Source organism: Aspergillus fumigatus, chromosome 3 (genome assembly GCF_000002655.1).
Source record: "Aspergillus fumigatus Af293 chromosome 3, whole genome shotgun sequence".
NCBI lineage: Eukaryota > Fungi > Ascomycota > Eurotiomycetes > Eurotiales > Aspergillaceae > Aspergillus > Aspergillus fumigatus.
This window is the reverse complement of record NC_007196.1, coordinates 2,444,004-2,464,738: the sequence shown is the minus strand read 5'-3', so window position 1 is coordinate 2,464,738 and position 20,735 is coordinate 2,444,004. Positions and strand designations below refer to the sequence as shown.

Genomic DNA, 20,735 nt, shown 5'->3' with positions numbered 1-20,735 from the left:
CACACAGACAATCTGGGGAAAAGTGGGCTAGATCGACTCGCACAGACTTCCGAGGACAGGAAGATCATTGCTACGAATAAAAAAAAAGAGAAATAAGACAAGGGTGCCCTCCCTCCATTCCCGGCCAATTCTTGACTCATTAACTGGTGACAGGTCCAGTCCCCACGGATGACTCTGTAACAACTACTAAGTACTTCGTGCCGCTCCTTCCTCTGGACATGTATTATCCCAGTATTATTCGGACGAGTCCCGTCCCTGCACTTTCAACCGATCCAGAACATACGCCCTGACAAGACAAGGTATTTCCAAGTCACTGTCCTAGGCAAACATGAAACGGTGTACCTTACATAGTCACCTCCTGCGATCTCTCGACCTCACATCAACTTGTCCTCCCTTCTCGCCTTGGAAGAATAGCCTCATCTGAAGGGAGGGAGGCACAAGACCACACTCCAATACTGGGTGGTATTGTTTCCGAGTGCTTGGGACTCCTGTCGCTTTATGGCTTGGGAACTTTGGAGTCCTGTTGATCCACCTCAAAACTTTGCCTGTCTAGGGACGAACTGGAGATGCTCCAGGAAGCTTGAGAGGCTGAAATGCAGTTTTGATTTCTCATCGGTACAACCTCCGCGGGGTTACATTGTTATCAGGGGTAGATTTTACGGTAATTCAAGTGTTTCCTTTTTTCCCCATGGTGGCCTTCTTAGGGATTTAAGCTTGGTGATGATGATGATTGGAACCTACTAGTAGGGGTACTTAGATATCTGTTCCTAGTGTGCCAGTACAAAGAATCGATACCGTATGAAGTGCTCCATGTTTCCCTCTCTTGATGTACAAAGAGTGACAGACTCCCAGTGTGTCCCCAGCTTGTACGAGCTAGAAATTGGTTGTGTCAGGTGAGCGGAATACCCCGTTCAGGCAAGCCGGAGATTTACCATAGCGCGGGAAATCTCTTCCAATCACATACAGTAGTGGCCTTTACGAAGTATTGTTGGGTTATGACAATCCTATTGCAAACTTGTGCTACAAAGTACACTTTGCTCGTTCCAAAATGGCTCGCAAGTCCACAATCAAAATTGCCCAGTTAATTTACAAGTGCCGAGGAGGCGTCGACCTTGCGCAAAGCCATCGTCATTGTCATCGTCCATGCTGAGGGCAACAGGATGGGGATGGACAGATGACCTTGACAATGGGAATCAGCACCAACAGTCAAGAATGTGGTGGTGACCCAGGCTCCACCGTCAGGAAGCGGAGACTAAAGTGATCCCGGATCTTCTTTGTTGTTTTATGCGTTTGACTGGGCCTGTATGTACGGTACATAGATAGCTAAGATAGTGTTCATCAGTCATTGCCCATTCTCATTAGGGGAAAGTAGACAATTTGCTGCTACAATTGTTGTGTGTCAGAGTCTAGACCCTGCTGGCCAGACGTCGATTTTCATAATGCGTTTCCCTTACCCTGAGTGTTTGACTTTCATGTTGTCTGACGCCTTGAACAATATCATGACATCGTCTCCACCGCAGTGTAAGGTACCTAGTGGATCCAGACGGGAGGGTCATCCCGCTGTGAACCATTCTCCGTACGGAGGTATGAGGTTACCTTTACGTGACAATTGATTTTTGGCCTCTGATGACCGCAAGAGCTGATTGTCCAACATGGAGTGGATTAACCTTCATCATCCGCAGCAGACTTGTTTCCTATTGCCATCAGTACTGTCGTCGTCTTCAGCATTCTTTCAAGGTGCGCTTTGATCTGACATCATCGTATGAAGACGCCGAAAGGCCGCAACAACGGCCAAAGTTGCGCCGCCATGCCGAGAAACGTCGTAAGCTGGGGCACAAACCTTGTTATGTCTCGCTCCTCTGTACGGAGCACTTCTTTACTCCTAGGAGATAGTCGGTGCCACCTATTGACAGGGGCCAAAGAAATTGCTCTGCCCAACGGACCCACGACGCCTCCGAGAACCACCTGACCTCGTGTTGCTCTTCCCCTTCAGGGAAAGTCAACCGAGAATGGGGCCGATCGGACGGATGGTCTGATGCAGAACACCACCTATGGACTGTGGAGTCAGTTAAGACCACAAACATCCCAATCCCGTTACGGAGTAGTTTCATCTTCATCCCTTTCGCTTCTTGGTTGAGAACCAATCACATAAGTACGGTGACATCCAGAGTGTCAGCTTTTCCCGTCTGCTTCTAAGAGTAGTCATTTCGATGATCCTCTGTCGCTAGTGCAGGGACACGACTTCGAAGGGCCTTGAAGTCAGTGAATTGGCTATGAAAGAGGTCTTTACGGTCATGCAATTGTGGTCTGGATCTGTCTGAGGCAGAGCGTTCCCAAGACGAGTGCGACTCCTTGAGAGGAGTGAACAAACTCAAGTTCGCATAGAGCACGGATAATGGAATTCAATAGTCAATGCTATGATGCTCCACTTTTGAAACACTTAAGTATGATTGTATTGAGGGCACTCATCTATATGCGATATGGATACACCATTCATTTTCCTAGTGCTTACAGCTCACTGGCTTCCTGTCTCTGGCCAACCGGCTCGTCTTACCATATATCTTTCCACCAGATACAATAGATTAGTGTAACCTACTCCAGTGAGCTGTCCTCCTAGTCTCATGCACCCCATCATCTCTTTGCGGGGTTGGCCTCACCGAGATCTTCCGGTCTTGCATTTGGTCAATTCGTAGTTTTGATGGGTTGAAGATTGAAGATCGCTTCCCAAAAGCCTCTTGGTTCTGACAAACGCACTGCGCTGTTCTGTAAAAGGAGCCAGAAGGCTTCTCGGATTGCTCAATGCAGAAGGGCTGGTGCCTCATCCTTCCATTCAGGCGCATGCGTTCCATGGTGAAAATTGAATACGTGTCTTTCGATCTCAATGTTTACAGTTAGCTACTTCTAGATATTGCCCTTCATGAGGAGAGGCGTTGGCCACTTATATTTTCTTGTGCATGTCTTCACGTGGACTCCTGCCAAATCCAGCCAACATATGTTTCGTCCAGGGGAATGAATCTGTCGGTCTGGAAGGAATATATCTATCATACCCAATCAGCTTGGATCTGTGGTCAAAACAACGTGACGCCCGTCAAAGGAAAGATGGACAGGTCAACCCTCCATGCGGATAAAGTTATGCGGTATTGTCTTGTGGACTGCTGGTTGGCAGGCACATCATGGACATAATGCCTCCCTCAAGGTCGAGACAGGATCCAAGCTATTCAGCTAGGGAGCATGGGGCACAAACAGATAGCTCAGCAGTTCCTTGCAGGTCACACAGGTAATCCCTCACAGTCAACTGCAGAACCAATGGTAGTTGAATATGCCTCACAAGGAGATCGTCTGTCTTGCCACTACCATGTACTCGTACGGTGTGTGCGTTGCTTTGAGGTGTCAGTGCATATGATTCATCAGCCGGATGATTCCATTACTCAGTTCCTTTAAAAATCATCCTTGAAAGATGGATGCTGAAAGTCGTGCAGGCAAATAGTCACGGCAACCTCAAAGAGGTAAAGGTTATCGATAGCAATACTGTCTTATCGATAAGAAGCATCGTAAGGTTTATGCTTTTTTTGCCTAAGGATCATCATAACTTGCAATGGGACCAAACTGTCAGATGCAGTAACGGTGATGGATTCAAAGTCACTCACTTGAAGCTTTGTAGGCGGCTTACACCTGGTGTATGGAGTGCGGCCAGCACGCACCAGCGAAACGCATGGTTTCCAGCTGTCATATCATCATTGACTCCCCCGAATACCACCTCGCCCTCGTCATCACACCGTCAACCTCCGGTACTTCCGCTCTCGTCCTCGTAGCCCAGATCTGTTCTTTCATCGATTGAACATGTTCCACCTGTTCTTATCAGTCTCTGTCCGCTATGTTCACGACAGGATCAATGTACCTCGATTGAGGACACCAGCGGTGTTGGACGTTCCATAGGAAGAGAGAAAGGAGGCCCATCCGAGCATCATGACTATCCTTCACATTCGAGCAGCGACTCCATATGAGCCGGGAGACAACGCGACGGACGTAATCGTCAACGAAGTCCATCTGAACCGGACAACGTTGGGCTTGTACAATTACACGCTATACAGCAACGGCACGCTCTCCAATGGCACAGACTGCTATCTGGCGTTCCAAGAGTTTCAGCCTCGCATGGATGAGAACGGCACCTTTGTCAATGGTATCTCCTGCTACGCGCCCATCCACGGCATAGGCCGACATGCTTCGATCGGGATGGCCTTCACCGCGTTCTTTGCAGTCTCCATGTTCCTCACCATGTTCAATCTGCAAAAACACGGACGCAAGTATCTACCTGGTCGCACGATGGGCCGTCGACTCAAGTGGCTGTGGCTATTGTTTGTCGCTGCTTGCGGACTGGTCAGCTGCATCATGACCGTGGACGTAGACCGTAGCCATATTCAGGGACCCTCGTTAATTCTGCAAAGTGTCTTTTACACTCTGATGACCCCAGGCCTCATGGCGGCAGTCTGGGAGGCTGTGCGACACTGGTATACATCACTTTCGGCACACAAAATTCTAAAGAATTCTGTACTGACGATAAACAGGGCCTCCTGGCAAGAACGCCAGATCCTCGACCGCGACCCCTACGCCTTCACAAAGCGCAGCAGTCGACGCCGCCAGGAATCCCTCCTTCCTATCCTTTTCTACGTCTTCGCCCTAGCCAACTTCTTCCTGACCATCCCCCGCAGCTGGACAGGCATCGAGCTGCAGCGCAGCCCAGAACTCACCGCGCTGCGCGCCCAGCCTCTCGCCACAGACCTCCGCTTCAAGATCGCAGGCTTCATGTCCCTGGCGGGCATGCTAGTCATCTGCTACAGCCTCGAGCACAGCATCTACCGGTACCGCGCAGCGCCCACCAGCCCCCTCGCCCAAGCAACCTTCTACCTCAGCGCCAGCCCGCCGGAATTTCTCCTCGCCCTCATCCTCCTCGGTCTCAAAACCGGCTACGCCATCGCCGCCGCCTTCGACTGGTCCGTTTCCCCGCTGCGCGTGGCAGTCAGCCAGGGCTTGCTCTACGGCCTCGGCGTCGCTCCCGCCCTGCTTATCATCGTGCTCTTCAACGCAGTCGGCTTCTGCGAGCTCAACGAGGATAAGGCCCTCATCGTCCAGCGCGGGGAGCTCGACTCCGCGCTCGCCACCGATGCCGATCTCCTCGGTCGCAAGCGCTGGTGGGAATCGCGCTGGCTGCATGGCGGCGATCGCAACCGCAACCGCGACCGTGACCGCGATCGCTCCTCGTCTCGTGAGCAGCTGGATCGCTACGTCGAGATGGGGATTCTCGCTCCGCATGGGAAGGGCGACGGCGAGGACAAAGATGGCTCTGCGGGGGCGGCAGGAGCCGAAGCAGCGCCGAGAGTCACGACGCGGACGGCGAGTGACGCCTCTAGCTCGTCGGAAAGTGGTTTCGTGACTGTTACTGTCGCTTCGCCGGGACAACAGCGGGCGGATCGATGATTTTTGAAATCAATCTATGTGGGGTTTGAGTCTAGTATAGGTGTACTATAGCATGTGACACACTAGCGAGGATGAGATGGATTGATCATGGCGTGACCTACATTGAATCTACAACGATACTCTACAAGCTGTAGACATGCTACGCTGGCTCCGTAATGAGAAAGGACGAAAACATCTCTATTTGATCCAACCCATCAGCTACCGGTCCTAATGCAAGCTAGCGTGGCACATTTAAGGAGACAAATGCAGAAATGCCAATTCGATTCGAAGCCGAAGTCGATACGCAGATAGATCAGATCCCACCCATGCTAGTCAGAAAATCAATGCACCTCTTATGAACGCCGAACCCCCCCCCCATGAAAAAAAAAAAAAAAAAAAAAAAAAAAAAATAATCAAAGAGATGACAGGGTTCGTCGTCCGACAAGCAGCGAGACGGAGTTGCTATACAATGAAAAGAAAAAAAAGATCAAAATCTAAGCGGTAAAGACCCGATCCAGCTGCCGCAAAGCCCGCATATCCTCGCCCCCAAACCCAATTTTTTCGCTGGGGATATCTTTCGGTCCTTCTGCGCGGGGACTGCCGCCCAAGCGAGGAGCGTTGAGTTTGTTTGACGGTGCGGATGAGATGGATGATAAGGGACCCGAGGCGCCGTTCATCAGCGCCCCGATGCTGGGAACGGTGGTGGCAGAGGTAGTGGCTGTGCTGTTGTTGTGATTGGAGTCGGCTGGTTTGGAAGTCCCGTTCAGTGACGGGGGCGAGACTTGCGGTAATGAGGTTGGCGGTGCCTGGCTTATTGTCCGCGGGCTGCGCCCAGACTGTCCCACGCCGTTGCTATGCGAGGTAGAAGGAGCCTGCATGCGAGGCGACGGGATTCGGGGATCTACTGAGGGTGTTGGGTAGTCTCGCGGGCTTCGTTGGTAGTTGTCGCGCGCATCAGGAGCCAAGCGAGGAGAGCGTCCTGTGAGTGCCGGAAGAGGTGTATGTTGCGCCATTGGTGGTGGAATAGCGGGTGGTAATGAGCTTTCCGCTGGATGACCCGGATGTACTGACCGGTCGTATTGCAGATGCAGTCCATGTTGCGGCGGAGGCGGTGGTGGAAGAGCCGGGTGGTGATGTGGCGGCGGTTGCCCGTACGCGATGGCTGGGCCATTAGGTGTAGGTACGGCGGACAAGTAGGAGGCGCCATATGGCAGAGTGATGGTGGGCGGAGTCCCGAGGGGGGTTGGCGGCCACGCATAGGGCGGAGTATACGATTGAGGATGTGTAGCTCCAGCGCGCACATATGCACTCATCGGATGAGGGACAGAATAAGTGGCGCCCGCCATGGGGCCACGAGTGACCACCGGCAGATTCTGCTGGTCGTTGACAGTTGATTCAGGATACAGACCCTTTTGAGGACGTACATGCCGTAACGCAGGGTCGGTGGAAGGTTGTTGGAGAGTGGCGGCAGCCGGGTGCGATCGCGAATAGTAGCTGATGAGGTGGAGATGCTGGCCGGTCGATGTGGTGATGCTGAAGGACTGCTTCATAAGTCCGTCGGGCTTATATCGATACCCGTCAGGCCCATCGTCAGCCCCATCGCCGCGGTCGTCGTCGCTCCCTCTGCTGTCAGGCGTTTTACCAGCTCTGAGTGGTTGTGTGACGGTACCCCCGCGCTTGCCCTCCATCTCGCGGTAGGTGAGAAAACTGCCCGATACTCGACTGGCACTCCATGATTTGCCGTCTGTCCATCGTCGCATACCCGCTTCACGCTCGTCCCAGACGAAAACCGAACCGGACTGGATAGATTGACGCTCTTTCTCTGAAAGTCGTCTCTGAACTCGGGGAAGAAGGCCGATGCGGCATGCTTCGAAGAGAATGATGGCGTCCGCCGGAGTGCGGACGTGACCGTGATACGTCTCCATCCACCCTCGATTTGGATAAGTACCCGTGACGATGGAAGGTCTGAGCGCCAGGGCCGATGGCTTTGCGAAGTACGAGATGATGGCGGTTGTTGGTCTGACTGTGGCTTAGATAGGTCGGTGATATACCTTCGCCCCGTGATTTAAGGCGTGGACTTTGTGAGTGGTTCAGCCGCGATAGAGGCTAGGCCCTGTGTGAAGTGTAGTGGATTTCCGGAAAAGGAAATCAGATTCGGGTCCAGATACGGATGACCGACAGATCGGATAGATAACAGTAGAGCTGAGGAGAGGTCTGTGGACGAGCAGAAGCGGATGTTAATGTAATTCTTCACGATGATCAACAGCCTTGGAATGTAACGAAAGGGGTGGGGGGGAAATAGGAGAGACAAGGGGAACTGGAATGGGAATCAGAAACAGGGTAGACAAAAGGGAGTGGGGAAAGACGATAGGAGAAATAAAGGGAAGAATGCAGGGAAGGCCGAGTAAACTTGGCCATGCGGTATCACAGACTGAAGTGAGGAGAAGGGGATTGACATCATATGAAAGAAAAGTACCCACCTTGGACTGAAGGAGATAGACAGAGTGACTGGATAGGAGATCGAAATCCAAGATATGAGGGATGGAACAGTGTCGGTTTGGAAAGGGTCGTAAAAGGAAGAAAATGAAGCAAGAAAGAGGGAGAGAAGGAAGAAGGAGAGATAATAAGGAAGAGGGACAGAAGAGAAAAGCAAACCAAGAACAAGAGAGACAGGGAGCAGAAAGAATAGTCAAAGCACTAATACAACCATAATACGAATCATTAAGATTTATTAAGAGAAAAATAAGAAAGGGAAAAAAAAAAAATAGAATTATAACAACAATAACAGAAAAAGCAGCAGCAGGAGAAAGTAAAGATAGAGTGGAGACGGACTCAACTCTGAACCCCACAGGCTCAAAGTTACTTTTTATTCAGAGGTCAGAGTGGAAAGCAATTATCAAGGGAAAAAGGGCAAAAAAAAGTAAAAATACAACCACTGTTGCTTGGACCTGGTAGGCGCTGGTCGGTGTCTCAGCGCCGAGAAACAGCCAGAGGTGGGTAACCAGGATGAAACAATAGTAAAGGAATGTCTTTGGACCATTCATTGACGACTGTATTAAATCATTTTAACGAGATTTATGTGCTTTATGTCGGCTATGGCCTAGAATTATGAATTATTAATGATAATTAAAATTATTGAAGAGTCATTTAAACTTGTTCACATGTTTAATCGATCCATGGTTTCAAGAAGTAAAGTGTAACAGGAGACCATGGAATCTGGCTTGACTCATTGACATGAAATAAGCATGACCAATCCTGAGGAAGATAAATTTCCTGTCGAGCCAAATTCTCTGAAAGAAAGGTATGGGGGGATTGAGTGCGACCAGTATCCAAGACAGCTGCAAATCAAGACCTGACTAAAATACACTTCAAGATAATACATGTTCTAGCTCCCAAGTGTCATCATGTCCAACATTGGTGCATACCAGATGCCTCATTCCACAGTATCAAGAAATTGCTCATCTCAAACTTGAGATTTGACTGCTGACAGATTCAAGGAGGTACCTAGCATTCTAGACTTCCTTGACGGCTATGTATACATACCTTGTCATACGGCCATAAAAACCTGATCTGAAAACCCTTCCGTTGTCTGCCAAAGCGCAAAACTCCAGAGAGTTGTCAAGACTTGGCAACATTCTCTCTATTCTTGGCTTTGTCTGTTGTAAAGGCCAGATAACGAATTGACAATCAGCCCAAAATTATCGCTCGGACCCCGGTAAGGCCGAGACACAATATGGGAAAGGTAAAATGTTCTAGTTCAGGGTGGTCACAGGTCATAAATACAATAATACGTAAGAACCTCCACTTAATGGGCCATGGACTCCAATAAAAATGGAATAATACAAGTTTACGCACAGTATGGTGGCGCTCTGATCGCTTGATCGCACCCTAATATTGATTAGTGCACGACTTTCTGAAGCTTAAGCTTAATCCAACACGAGGAACCTTAACCTCGCTTAGAAAGAAAAGGTCCCATCTACCCTGCCCAAGGCTCCACTTCTCCCCTTGTAGTCTGAGTCTAGTCGACTTTGCACTACTAATACATAGTCACACTGTCTCAGTAATCCTCATCCTGGTTTCGTTATTATTAGCTCTTATCGACTGTCTGACAGTGATACAAGTACTTTAAAACGCCAACTTGTGGGTGGGTTTGGATTGGGAAACAACTTTCCAAGCGGGGAGCCTGGAAAACCCCCATTTATGGGTTCCTCTTATGGAGCACACCACGTACCTTGGATGCACAATTCACCCATCGCCCCCCGGCTTATAGATTATACTTCGATTATAATTTAAACTGGGCCAGATGTTTAGATGTTACTATGCAGCGGTTACGCCTCGGCCTAATAATTACCATGTAAGTCCACCCAGCGGTGAATGAAAGATTTCCAAATTTAATGCCAGACCAGTCAGGATCATAGTAGGAATGGCTGACGCCATTTTGCGCTAGATCCTTCGAATATGGTCCACCAATCCACTAGTCGTCGCCTTGTGGGCTTTCTCCTTGAAATTACCTTTATCTGGCCTCTAGGCACTGCCGCATATCCGTCATATCGCTCTATTTCCGAAGAATGATGAGTACCCGGTACAGAGCTGCATATTGTTACCTTTCCAGAGGTATCAACCTTTCTATTGCTCCACAATCTTGGCTGAAGCAAACTGTGGCGATACTCCTCTTCGTATTCGTAAAGCCACATAACTCTCGTTCAAGAGACTCATGAAGTTTACGCAGTAGTAAGGTAGAAATAGTGAACTCACGCTCCATGACTAGGGCACTTGGTATCAATCACGCAGCAGCCGTTCCACATGTTCGCCTTCTACCTCGCTGTAGACTGATTTTAAATTCAAATATCCTCGCCTCTGGTCCGTTATTGGGGATGGAGATCATGGATTAGGCAACTACATTCGGATTAGTCACAGGCCCCGACACGATCCTTGGCAGAGTTTATCCACTAGACACCGCCTTCTGCTGATTGTGGTATGCAAGTGATTTAGTCATATTCCTCGATTAAGAGGCAGTTCTATATTGACTATTTTCAGAAATCAAATTTGGCCGACCGCAAGAAAGGGCCTCATGATCATGGTAGAGGACATCATCACTCAAGATAAAGATCATGGATAAGGTTCAAGCACAGCCAGAAAGTCTTGGGCAAGAGACTTTTCGCTTCCAGCCTTCTTTATTCCACAATCCACATTATGAGAAATACTCCGGGGGGCCAAAAAAGAATTCTATTCCCAAGGCCAGTAAGAAGGAGAGTTGACACGGCAAAACGATCCATAATTTCAATAGGCTGAATACTAACATCATAAATATTTTTTTTTCTTTTCTTCTTTCTTTTTCTTCCTTTTCCTTTTATTTTACCAGAAGAGTAAGACCACCGTCGCAGAATCTACTAGTCATTCGACCAGTACAGTCCCTGACTCAGGATAAGCGTATCGCCAACAAAGCCCGCTGAATCCTGGTCCACCATTCTTGGCCACTTGGCCGGTCCACTGGTTGGAAATTATGCCTTATTGGGAAAGTGTATTGTCAATTTGTCACGGTCATGTATTTTAGCCACTGGTTGGCTCTCCAAGTCAGCCTTGCATGTATCTGACAAAGGTAATCATGCGTCGTCGATGCTGTGATGTAGTGGCTGGTTGACTTGCAGCTGAGCTCTCATATATTTAGGATGGGTGTCGGCAGAAACCGCAAATATATTCGCTTTAGGCAACCAACAAGCGAAGAATATGAGGATGAGGGGCTGACCTGCCTTGCAGTATGCCCTCTGAAGGCGGGTTGCGTCGGTTGAATGGTGATACGTAGGATGCGTCAAAATCACATAACTTACCAGGTATGCAGGTAATAGTCTAGATACTACTGACAAGTGACTCCCCACTGTGTATTTTGAGAATAAAATGATCTGCGGCCCGCGATCAACCTCAACTGACAAGTCACTAGCCAAAAGGGAAAGTCCATTATCAGTCTCGGGATATGATCTGTCTAGCTTCGGGCATGTGTACTGTTGGAGTCTGCATATCTTCATCGATCTGGGCCAGTCAAGCCGGCTGGCGGAGTGACCTGCAGTTGCATCTCAATTGCTTCCACATCTGGTACCGCGACCATGATAGAGACACAGTCTTGATTGATAATGTTTCTGCTTGTGTGAAAGAAATCCTTGTCTTGAGGAGTGCATTCCGGGACAACAGCAGGGATGTAGCAAGTATGTATCACGGCGCCCACGATACTACCTTTGCAACTAGCAAGCAACAAAGACTCGAGCATAACGGACTCCGTACATTCCCGCAAATGAACTCGAAATAATCTCCGAGGATGCGCTAGAGAACATTGCAATCTGGACCAAATGCCAGAGTCAGGTTGGGTTGCTCCTGGAGATGATATCACAAATCTTCAGACTCTGGTATGGCCAGAAAAGGTAATAAAGATCGTACATATCTGATCATTCTCCTTGCATAGTGTCTCTCTACACTGACGAACTCAGTAGAACATTGAGCATACCAGATCAAAAGACGCATTTTTCGACTTGAAAAGGGTTGAGATTTGTCATGCCAATGCAACCCTTAATTCGAATTAAAGGTTGCCAAGGCGTGCCCCTTGTGAAACGTTGCACAGGCTTATCTCCACTAGCATAATGGGTTTAAAGTATCCGCTGGCAAGTGGAAAATAACCGTAAGAGAAAGATTGATTTAGATTATGGTTACATTAACAAGGATTAGAATTATGGACGTGTCTCAGTGAAATTAGAAGGGATTTTCAGATAGGTAGATTTATGCGGAGGCGATCCTCTGCATCCTGGCTGCGAATCTACTGCGGGTTGTGAATTTTACAAAGCCTAAATATCATCCTTTGACCTCCAGGTCAAGGGCTTGGGGGGCTAGGCAACTCAATCATTGGGGATGAACGAGAAATGCTGAGAAGTTAAAACTCTGCGACACCTCCCTACCAAGCTCATCCCTGGCCCTCGAAGTCAAAGCGCTGCAGAGCCAAGCACATCCCCGCTTGTAACCTTACTACTCTATCCTTGATTAGGCTGCAGTTGAGAGAAATACCTTAGTTGCTTTATTATTTCTGTGGTGGCACTAGCCGCTGGCAGGCCTTTCATGTTTTGACACTAAAGACGGGCAGGTAGGACACCTAAAACTCTGTCGCAGCCAAGCTTACCATGATATATTTTATATAACTCTATGACTGTTATTATCCTTACATTGCTCAAAATCCGAAGTCCCAACAATCCAACACTCCTTGTCATTATGCTGTAATACAGATACATACACAGTCCGAATGGTCGCTGCACCACAAGCCTTGGATCGGGGTTTGGATCTTCAATCCTTGTCTGTTTCATGTCTCCGGCCTAAAATAGATTTTATCCTTCTTTGGCCCCTTAGCAAGAGAAGCGAAAAAGAGAAAATAGGAAAAAGGAAAAGCCCGGGTGAGCCGGACCGTCGTATTCGCAACTGGGAATACCATGATACGAGGGCAATACATTACCTAGTCTGCCGGGATTCGGGCAATGACGAATCACCATGCGAGGCGCCTCCAGGCCGAGCTCCATATGCTTAACACCAGTAAGGTTGGCAACTTGGCATTTCTCCGCGCCTGTTAGTGACGCTGTAGTGTGTGTCAACCAGCCAGGTGTTAATTACTGTATTATATCTCACCAGTACCTTGGTTTCCAGCATTTCACTTTCTATACTCCGTAAGTTCTGAGTACCTAGATGTCGATGTGTTGTTCTTAGCATTCTATGATGATTAATAATGATGAACCTACAATAACATGGGGGACACACACCAAAAAAAAAAAAAAAAAAAAAAAAAAAACCCAAGAATGCTCGCAGGGTGGAGTTTATCCACTATTACTCTCATCCAACACCAAATGCCTCGGTAGCGACTTTAGCGAGGGTCCGTCCAAGACCGCAACTTGTTCTCGGACCTTGCTTTAGTTCCGTTGCCTCCGATCTTCCTTTTCCGGAGTTCCCGGTTGTGGACAATTTGACAACAGTCTTATGATTCTGCTCAAAGAGGATAGAGAGCCCGTTGGATCACCGGCTGGGAGTCTTTTGACTCTGGCTCTTGACCCTGGAAAGAGTTGTGAGGGGCACAGCCTCAATTATGCTGTTCACATCTCCTTATGCCTAACATAATTCAAAAGGACACAATCCTGGTTCTGGAGGAGATATTGAGTTCTATCCATCGCTTCCGTTTTCCTTTTCGACTCATATCCGCCATCTCTAATAGGTTATCGGGAACTTCTGGATTAGATCTAACGTTCGTTATCGTTCATCCTCTCCACTAGAAATGACCAACAAGACCAGCACCGCCTTTGCCGAGGACTAGCCATGAACCAGGCTGGCTTGGCTGAGAACGATTTCCGAAATAGTTGGCTACCTTACGAGTTGCTCCTGTCTCAGTTCACAGTACCCCAGACGGCCCACGTGGAACTTTAGCATCAAGATAGTCTCTGTCATGATTATCTAGTCTTTATCCACAGAGTACACAGAACAGAACACCAAAGTCCCAGAGGATCATGGGAAGATTCCTTCTGACTCCCACCGATCTTCAATGGCGAATCCTGCGGCACATCGCCTCATTAATGCAGGGGATGTCATCCTACAGGCTAGCATCTACGGAGTATCTACGGAGTAGACAACAAGGGATGTAAAGTTTCGCCCTCAAACGAACAACGCTCACCTCATCCTAGCCTACAGAGCTTGGAAGTACGCATAGATAGCCTTCAACCACCCGTCATATGCAACTGGAATCCAGACTTTTTGTCCCCTCGAATCAACTCCTCTCGTCGGATACAATTCCCTCGTTACGCAGTAGAGATTACAAAGGATTTAGATTTAGGTTAGGTGGCGCATGTCATTCCCCAAGCTCGCTGCTCCACGCAGTACGGAGTGCCTAAAGTTTAGAAACACCAGATGGGAGCTAGGACTCATGACTCAAAAGTCTCCATCATCTCACCGAGCTCCCTTGTCCGGTTGTTTCGACGACACGGCCAGCTCCAGGATTGGACGGTCGGATCCCTCATGTGCGACCCGTTGGCGTGGATACGAGTCAAATCGTCGACGATGGCGTCGATTAGGCGAGATGGCGTTTGCGTGGGTTAGAGTTGTTTCTCGTTTTAGGCTCTGTGCGAACCTGAGGGGGACTTTTGATTCGTCTTTATTCTTGGGTCCCGGGTTTGGTTGGGGGCGTTGGTTGGCGTTGGCTCTCGAAGGTTTATCACGGTGTGGGTGGGCTAGTCACGGATAGTGCTTATCATCATCTGTGAGCCTGTCATGGCACTGACGGGTCACGGGGATTTGACAAGATTTTGGGACCGGTGGCCTGGTAAATGGTAGTCTTTCCTGCGTATGGAGTATTATTGTGATTAGGTCCCTAGATTGGGTTCCAAGGATCAATGCTCAAGTGTTGCTTGGCGTGGTGCCAGGACCAAGGAGTTCTATTCGTTCATACTGCTAAAATACATATCGTACATTTGACTACAGAGTACTCCGCACAGCAAAGGCTAACTAACTAACAATCAGCCCGGCCAAAGTATCGGGGAAAAGCCACCACATCCCGCACACTCGAAACTCCAGCTAGATAACTGAGAAACCGGTCGAACCCAAGCCCGAATCCTCCATGCGGTGCGCTCCCCCACCGTCGCAGATCCGCGTACCACTGCAGATGCCCCAAGTCCTCATACGGCTGGAGATGGGGGTATAACGGCTGCTCAGGGGCCGTCTGGGTCGTCGGCGTCTCTCCAGCACCAGCCGCAGGATATAAGCGCTGCTTGATCAACCCGTGATCGCGCATGTTCTGGATGATGTTGGGCAGGCGGTGTTCACGGAGTGATCCGCCCGCGACTTCGCTGACCTCCGGCAGGAGAAGATCGAAGCAGGCGACCGTTTCACCGGGCGCACGGATGTCCTCTTCCTTGCCGGGGGCCACGTGGGACGGCGCCATGTAGAACGGCTTGATGGCCTTGGGATAGTCCGTCACGAATACCGGTTGGCCCCCGTTGATCACGTCCACAATGTACTTCTCGTGTTCGAGTTGGAGGCCTTCCGTCCACGTAGGAGCATACTCGAACGAGACCTCTCCCCGCGCGACTGCCGCTTCGAGCAACTCCATCGCCTGCGTATAGGTGATTCGTCGCCAGCGAGGCCCCTCCATGAGATCAACCCATCGCTGTCGAAGGTTTGGCACGGCCCCATTCCCGGCATCGTCCTGGCCGCTCTCGCCTGACCGCTTGGCAGTCAGGATCTCTTGGCCGACCGGCGACTGGTACAACCGGCGAGTAAGATCGCGGACTACATATTCCACTGCATCCGTCAGGGAGTCGAGATCGTCCATGAAGTTCATCTCCGCCTCGAGCATGTAGAACTCACTGAGATGGCGTGGCGTGTCGCTCTTCTCCGCGCGAAAGGTCGGTGAGATAGCCCAGACGTTTCCCAGCTCAGCTGCGTAGGCCTCGAGATGGAGCTGCGACGAGACCGTCAGGTACTTGGGCGCCCGGAAGAAATGGTTCCCCTCCGACTTGGGATCCATAATTGTTTCACGCGGTAGCACTGTAAATGTCTCCCCAGCTCCTTCGCAGTCGGATGATGTAATCAATGGAGGTTGAACTTGCACATAGCCGCCATTTGGCGCATCCCGAAAGACATTGCCCAGCTGGTATAGGCATTCAGAGCGAAATCGCGAGAGGACGGAGTTGAAGGGGGTTCGTAGACGAAGGTGGGGAATCGACCGGAGGAAGTCAGGACTGTGGTATTTCTTTTGTATAGGATATGTCTGGAAAAAAAGTAGTGAACAGTCAGATCCTACCCTCGTCACCTCTCATCTGGTCGGGGCAACGTACCTCTGGTTCTGCTTGGCCCACAATCTTCACCTCAGTCGTTTGAAGTTCATGGGTCTGCTCTTTACCAGGCGGACAAGCCTTCCATAACCCAGAGATCTCGACGGCCGTTCCCGTAGATAATCTACAACCACCATCAGCACTTAACTCAAGCCGCAATATCCACACCGTCATCGCGACTCTCTCAACGTACCCTGCCGCCTGCGCAGGCTTCAGAAACGCCTGCAATGGCTCAATAGTCGAACCATCTGTGATCTCTGCGAATGCGAAGCGCTTCTGCTTTCGAACAGAGCGAACGAAACCGTTGATCTTGATTTCTTGATCCTCGTAACTGCTGCTCCCAGCCTGACTCTTCCGGAGAACTTCGGCGCAGCGCAGGAGAGTGGTACCGCCACTTCGCCCTGTTGCGTTACTATTTAGTCTGGCAACAGACGTGGCAAAGGTCCGCTGCCATGTCCGCATATCTCTGACTAGATTGGATAAAAAGTTGTGTTATGATGATGCCTGTGTTGCTGAGACCGTATCTTCTCCGCTCAGTTCGGCTCGGACCGAGTGCTGCTGTTTCCGCACGGCAGAATCACGGTCGCGGAGGTCATCAGTACACGTCCTACGTTTGTTTGGGCTTGTTCGAGAAGCAAGACATAATTAAAACTATTTCATGAATCACTTATATTGTAAGAAATTACTGGGGGAAAGTGCGCCTACAAGGCATTACAGCGGCCAGACGCGCACATCGTTTGCTAAACCAAGCAAGTATAACAGCAGAAAGTCATATCACAAGCGACGAGACCGTGAAGAGGTGAGAGGTGTAAAGGAGAAAACAAGTGCAGCATTCTGATTCAAAGACCTTGCTGTTCGTACGCCTTGCGTTCTTCCTCAATCATCTCAATGGCGTCCGATATCTTGCCGTCCGCAGCGGCTGCATATACCGCAATCCGTTGAATACCACCCTCCAATGTATTCTCGTATCCTAGGCCGATCAGACTAACCACGCAGTCGTCAATAGCACTCTGTCTTGGATCAAGCTGTTGTTCGTTCTCATCCGGGACGGAGATTTCTTCCTGCGATGCGGGCAGGCTCCGAGGGCGAGAGTACCCGAAAGTATTGGAGTAGTTGTCGTATGCGCATCCCTCGTCGTGAAATCCACCAGCACTGTTCCGTGTACCATGGCGTAGGGAATGTCGCTCAGTTGCCCGCCGTCTCAAGGCTCTTGAGGGACTTTTATCTCCGTTGCGATTCAGGTATCTCATACTCTTCGATCGACGAGGCTTACAGTGATCATCATGACCTGCGCCTGAGGTTTGAGCTAGTTCTTGGAGTGGACCTGACCGCGTCCCATCGCTATCATCGTCAGGAAACGAGCCTGAGGTACCTTGCAGTTGACACGATCTGCCAGAGGCGTCATTCCCATGGCTCGCATCACACGCGGGCGCCGACGCACCCAACATTGATGTGTCTGGGTCGCGACGGTGATGTGTTAGAACACGAGCATCTATTTGAGACAGGGGAGGAAAGCGGCTCTGCTCTAAGTCTCGAGTGAGACGGGGGAAATTGTCAGGTGTAGTGCTCAGGATATTGTTTCCTTTTGGTTCATGATCTGTGCTTTCGTTGCTCGAACATAGATCCGTCACACTCAGAGGAATCGGTCGTGCCTCCCTCGCTTTGAGATCTTGTCCAACCTCGAGCCGCTCAGGCTGTATTCCCGAAGATGGACTAGCCGAGCTGTGCAGCTCCGATGGTCGACGAGCGTGGTCCAACTCTGAAGGGTGGTCACGATGGAGGGACGTAATTGGCGAATGGTCACTTAGTTCCAGATTGATAGAGTGACCATCAATGTGTGTACCTTGCAAGGCATCCAATGCCGCCCTTGCCGCGTGAATTGAAGGGAAGTATAGGTAACCAAAGCCTGCATGTTTCCTGGTTTCGGCGTCCAAAGGCAAGTGGACATCAACAAGGAACCCTTTCGCAGCGAATACATCTCTGATTGTCTTCTCACTGACATTGAACCCTACATTGCCAATGAACAACACTGCATCTGCAGGACGGGGTGCACTGGCGGTAGCGTCGGGGAGTTGGTCCATAGCAACTGTCGGCGCTTCAGACTGATACTCCTGGTGCGGCCAGAAAAATGGCCACGCGGAGCGCCATGATCCATGATCGTGAGCACGCGGATGAGGCGGAAATGATGGACGGAAGGGGCCGTGGGCTCCCCATGATGGGCGCGGAGTATGCGAGGGATGGAACGGGTGAGGGGGGGGAGGGGGGGGAGGCATATGATGATGTGGATGCGGTGGGGAAGGCGGAGGAAAGGGACGAGGCTGATGTTGATGATAGTGGTGGGGAAGGTGAGGAGGATGAGGATGGGGAATATCGTGATGGCTGTGCGGAGGAGGGGGCGGCGGATGGGGACGAGAATGAGGATGCGGATGATGGTGGTGGGAATGACAACGGCGCCACGGATGAGGTCTATAAGGAAGATCAAACGTAGGGGCGCTATGACGAACTGATTCGGGGAGCTCTGATGGCTCGTCCTGTTGCGATGGGACGCGCTGTGCACGACCAGGCTCCTCTGTCCGGTTGCTGGATGGTCGCGGCTCCTCCCGATTTTTACTTCCCTGCCCTCTTGAAGTTGTATCAGATTCTTCAGCGGTTAGCGGGATCTTCGCCGTCTCTTCAGTCTTAGTGCTCAAAACCGAAGCTGCAGCCGAAGGATCTCCGTTTACTGCAGCTTCGTCACCCGGCGTCGGCTTTTGGAGACTTTCATCCGATGGCTGACTTGCGTCTCTCGCTCCAATACGGGAACCAAACTCAGTCTCAAAGGCCGAGTATAGTGTGTGTCCCATCTGGCCGAGCTCGGAAGCCATATTATATAGGCTGTCTACAGCGTCTGCAGGTGTGCGAACGTCGCCCCGGAACATGTTGCTGGTTCTCCGATCCCTTGCACTGCTTGCATTGTTCAGTGCGTTGGTCAGATTCCTCATCTGAGCATCCAAACTCGCAAGAGCTGCCTGGACAGTCAACCCGACATTTTCTGGCAGGACTCTTTGCGCGTTCTGCAGATGATGCTCTAACTGATGTTCCAACTCTGGCAATCTTGACCTCACTTCGGAGCCAATCATTTCAGCTCCGTTGATAAGGTGGTGCATTGCCTGAGCCAGGGCCAGAGCGGGATTTGTGCGTCTCCCGGAGCTTGGAGGCTCGTTTGGCACTTCCGTAGAAGAAGGAATCTCTTCAGCATTGTCTGTATTGCGAGGCTCTGAAGCGCTTAGGATCTTGGCCATCTCTGTTTCAAATGCTGCCAAAAGCGGTTCGGAACCCTCATTTGAGGCCAGACCAGCATTCGATACCCTGCCGTCTGGTGAAGGAGGAGTGGAATTGTCAGATGTCGATTCGACTGCCTTCTTTGCGTCTTCTGTTTCCCGGCCAGCCGGATTATACTCAAACCGCTTCCATAGCTCAGTGACAGAGTTGGATCGGCGAATATCGAAGATGTGCATTGTCTCAGGAATCGTGGAATCTTGTGTGGGGTTCGACTGGGTTGGCATATTATATATAGGTTCGTCAAGACGTTGAGAAAGCTCAAGAGATGATCCGACCTAGGAGAATATGTGTTAAAGACTGAATGTGTAAATCTAACCAGAACATATCACTTACAGTGATAATATCTCCGTCATCATCATCCACGTATGTCAACCGGGCTCGGGGATGAGACAATGCGACCTCATCGTAGTCAGAGGCTGAGAGCTGCACAACGCCCGAGCGCCTACAGGTACTGTGACCATGGTCACTTTGCGGGAAACAGTCGAGAGGGTTCTTCCCATCTTCTTGTGTTGGAGATGCATGAAGATCTCTTATCTTGAATGGCTTCAACATGGTTGCTGATAGCCACCGATCGGAGAGTTGTCAATAGGGACACAACTGAGATGGATAACGAAAAAATATTGATAGAACAAAAAGAATAGTAGACTAGAAAAATGACGAGAGGTACAAGCTTCATATAGATAGAGATAGCATGGGGGTGCGGCGAGAAGCTGACGAGGCCGCAGCTATGCTGCTGCCTGTGGATGGCAACACAGAAGACCAGAGCTTCTGACTGGCGGCAGATTATCCTGGTTCACTACGACAAAGAGAAGTGAGGAGAATCAAATGATATTGGCTGGACACGGCTCGTGCATAAAACCCATCAAATCATAAAAGCAGAGATGGAGAGCAGGCAACAGATTACGCATGCGGTTGGCGTTTGGAGTTTCTGAAGGGTAGGTAATCAGATGGGCGGGAACAGAGCTAAAGATGCAAGAGCAACACCCCACGAAAAGGCAGATGCTGTGGCCACCATTAGAACACGGCCAAAACAGCATCTATTGTCAATTGGCCATAGAGCATTCACCTTGATTGTGCTTATACAATTATCTTGCATGGGTAGCGACTCTCGGTGTTATC

General features: G+C 50.1%; 5 protein-coding genes across 5 annotated transcripts; 2 read left to right on the top strand and 3 right to left on the bottom strand.

The window, feature by feature from the left end:
* Window positions 1–3,461: 3,461 nt before the first annotated feature.
* AFUA_3G09660 (uncharacterized protein) lies at window positions 3,462–3,838 on the top strand (the record flags this gene model as incomplete). The annotated part of the gene is made up of 2 exons (XM_749560.1): window positions 3,462–3,551; window positions 3,662–3,838. The coding sequence occupies 2 exons, from the start codon at window positions 3,462–3,464 to the stop codon at window positions 3,836–3,838; spliced, it is 267 nt and encodes an 88-aa protein (XP_754653.1).
* A 128-nt stretch (window positions 3,839–3,966) lies between these two features.
* On the top strand, window positions 3,967–5,475 carry AFUA_3G09650 (DUF2434 domain-containing protein; the record flags this gene model as incomplete). The annotated part of the gene is made up of 2 exons (XM_749561.1): window positions 3,967–4,508; window positions 4,566–5,475. 2 exons carry the CDS (start codon window positions 3,967–3,969, stop codon window positions 5,473–5,475), a joined length of 1,452 nt encoding a protein of 483 aa, XP_754654.1.
* Window positions 5,476–5,842: 367 nt separating this feature from the next.
* AFUA_3G09640 (camp independent regulatory protein) lies at window positions 5,843–8,488 on the bottom strand. The gene is made up of 2 exons (XM_749562.2): window positions 7,935–8,488; window positions 5,843–7,771 (listed from the first exon to the last, which is right to left on the bottom strand). Exon 2 carries the CDS (start codon window positions 7,377–7,379, stop codon window positions 5,949–5,951), a length of 1,431 nt encoding a protein of 476 aa, XP_754655.1. The 5' UTR covers window positions 7,380–7,771; window positions 7,935–8,488; the 3' UTR covers window positions 5,843–5,948.
* A 4,764-nt stretch (window positions 8,489–13,252) lies between these two features.
* On the bottom strand, window positions 13,253–16,844 carry AFUA_3G09630 (asparagine--tRNA ligase SLM5). The gene is made up of 2 exons (XM_749563.2): window positions 16,299–16,844; window positions 13,253–16,231 (listed from the first exon to the last, which is right to left on the bottom strand). Exons 1-2 carry the CDS (start codon window positions 16,755–16,757, stop codon window positions 14,972–14,974), a joined length of 1,719 nt encoding a protein of 572 aa, XP_754656.1. The 5' UTR covers window positions 16,758–16,844; the 3' UTR covers window positions 13,253–14,971.
* Window positions 16,845–16,977: 133 nt separating this feature from the next.
* On the bottom strand, window positions 16,978–20,168 carry AFUA_3G09620 (RNA recognition motif domain-containing protein; the record flags this gene model as incomplete). Its single annotated transcript, XM_749564.1, has 3 exons — window positions 16,978–17,035; window positions 17,157–19,891; window positions 19,950–20,168. The coding sequence occupies 3 exons, from the start codon at window positions 20,166–20,168 to the stop codon at window positions 16,978–16,980; spliced, it is 3,012 nt and encodes a 1,003-aa protein (XP_754657.1).
* Between the last annotated feature and the right edge of the window lie 567 nt (window positions 20,169–20,735).

Bases quoted from the DNA above. Each gene is read 5' to 3' on its own strand.
- AFUA_3G09630 (XM_749563.2), bottom strand. From the start codon at position 16,757: ATGCGGACATGGCAGCGGACCTTTGCCACGTCTGTTGCCAGACTAAAT. The intron at 16,232-16,298 runs GTACGTTGCCCC...CTTTTTTTCCAG, and splicing joins TGGGCCAAGCAGAACCAGAG to ACATATCCTATACAAAAGAA.
- AFUA_3G09640 (XM_749562.2), bottom strand. From the start codon at position 7,379: ATGGAGACGTATCACGGTCACGTCCGCACTCCGGCGGACGCCATCATT.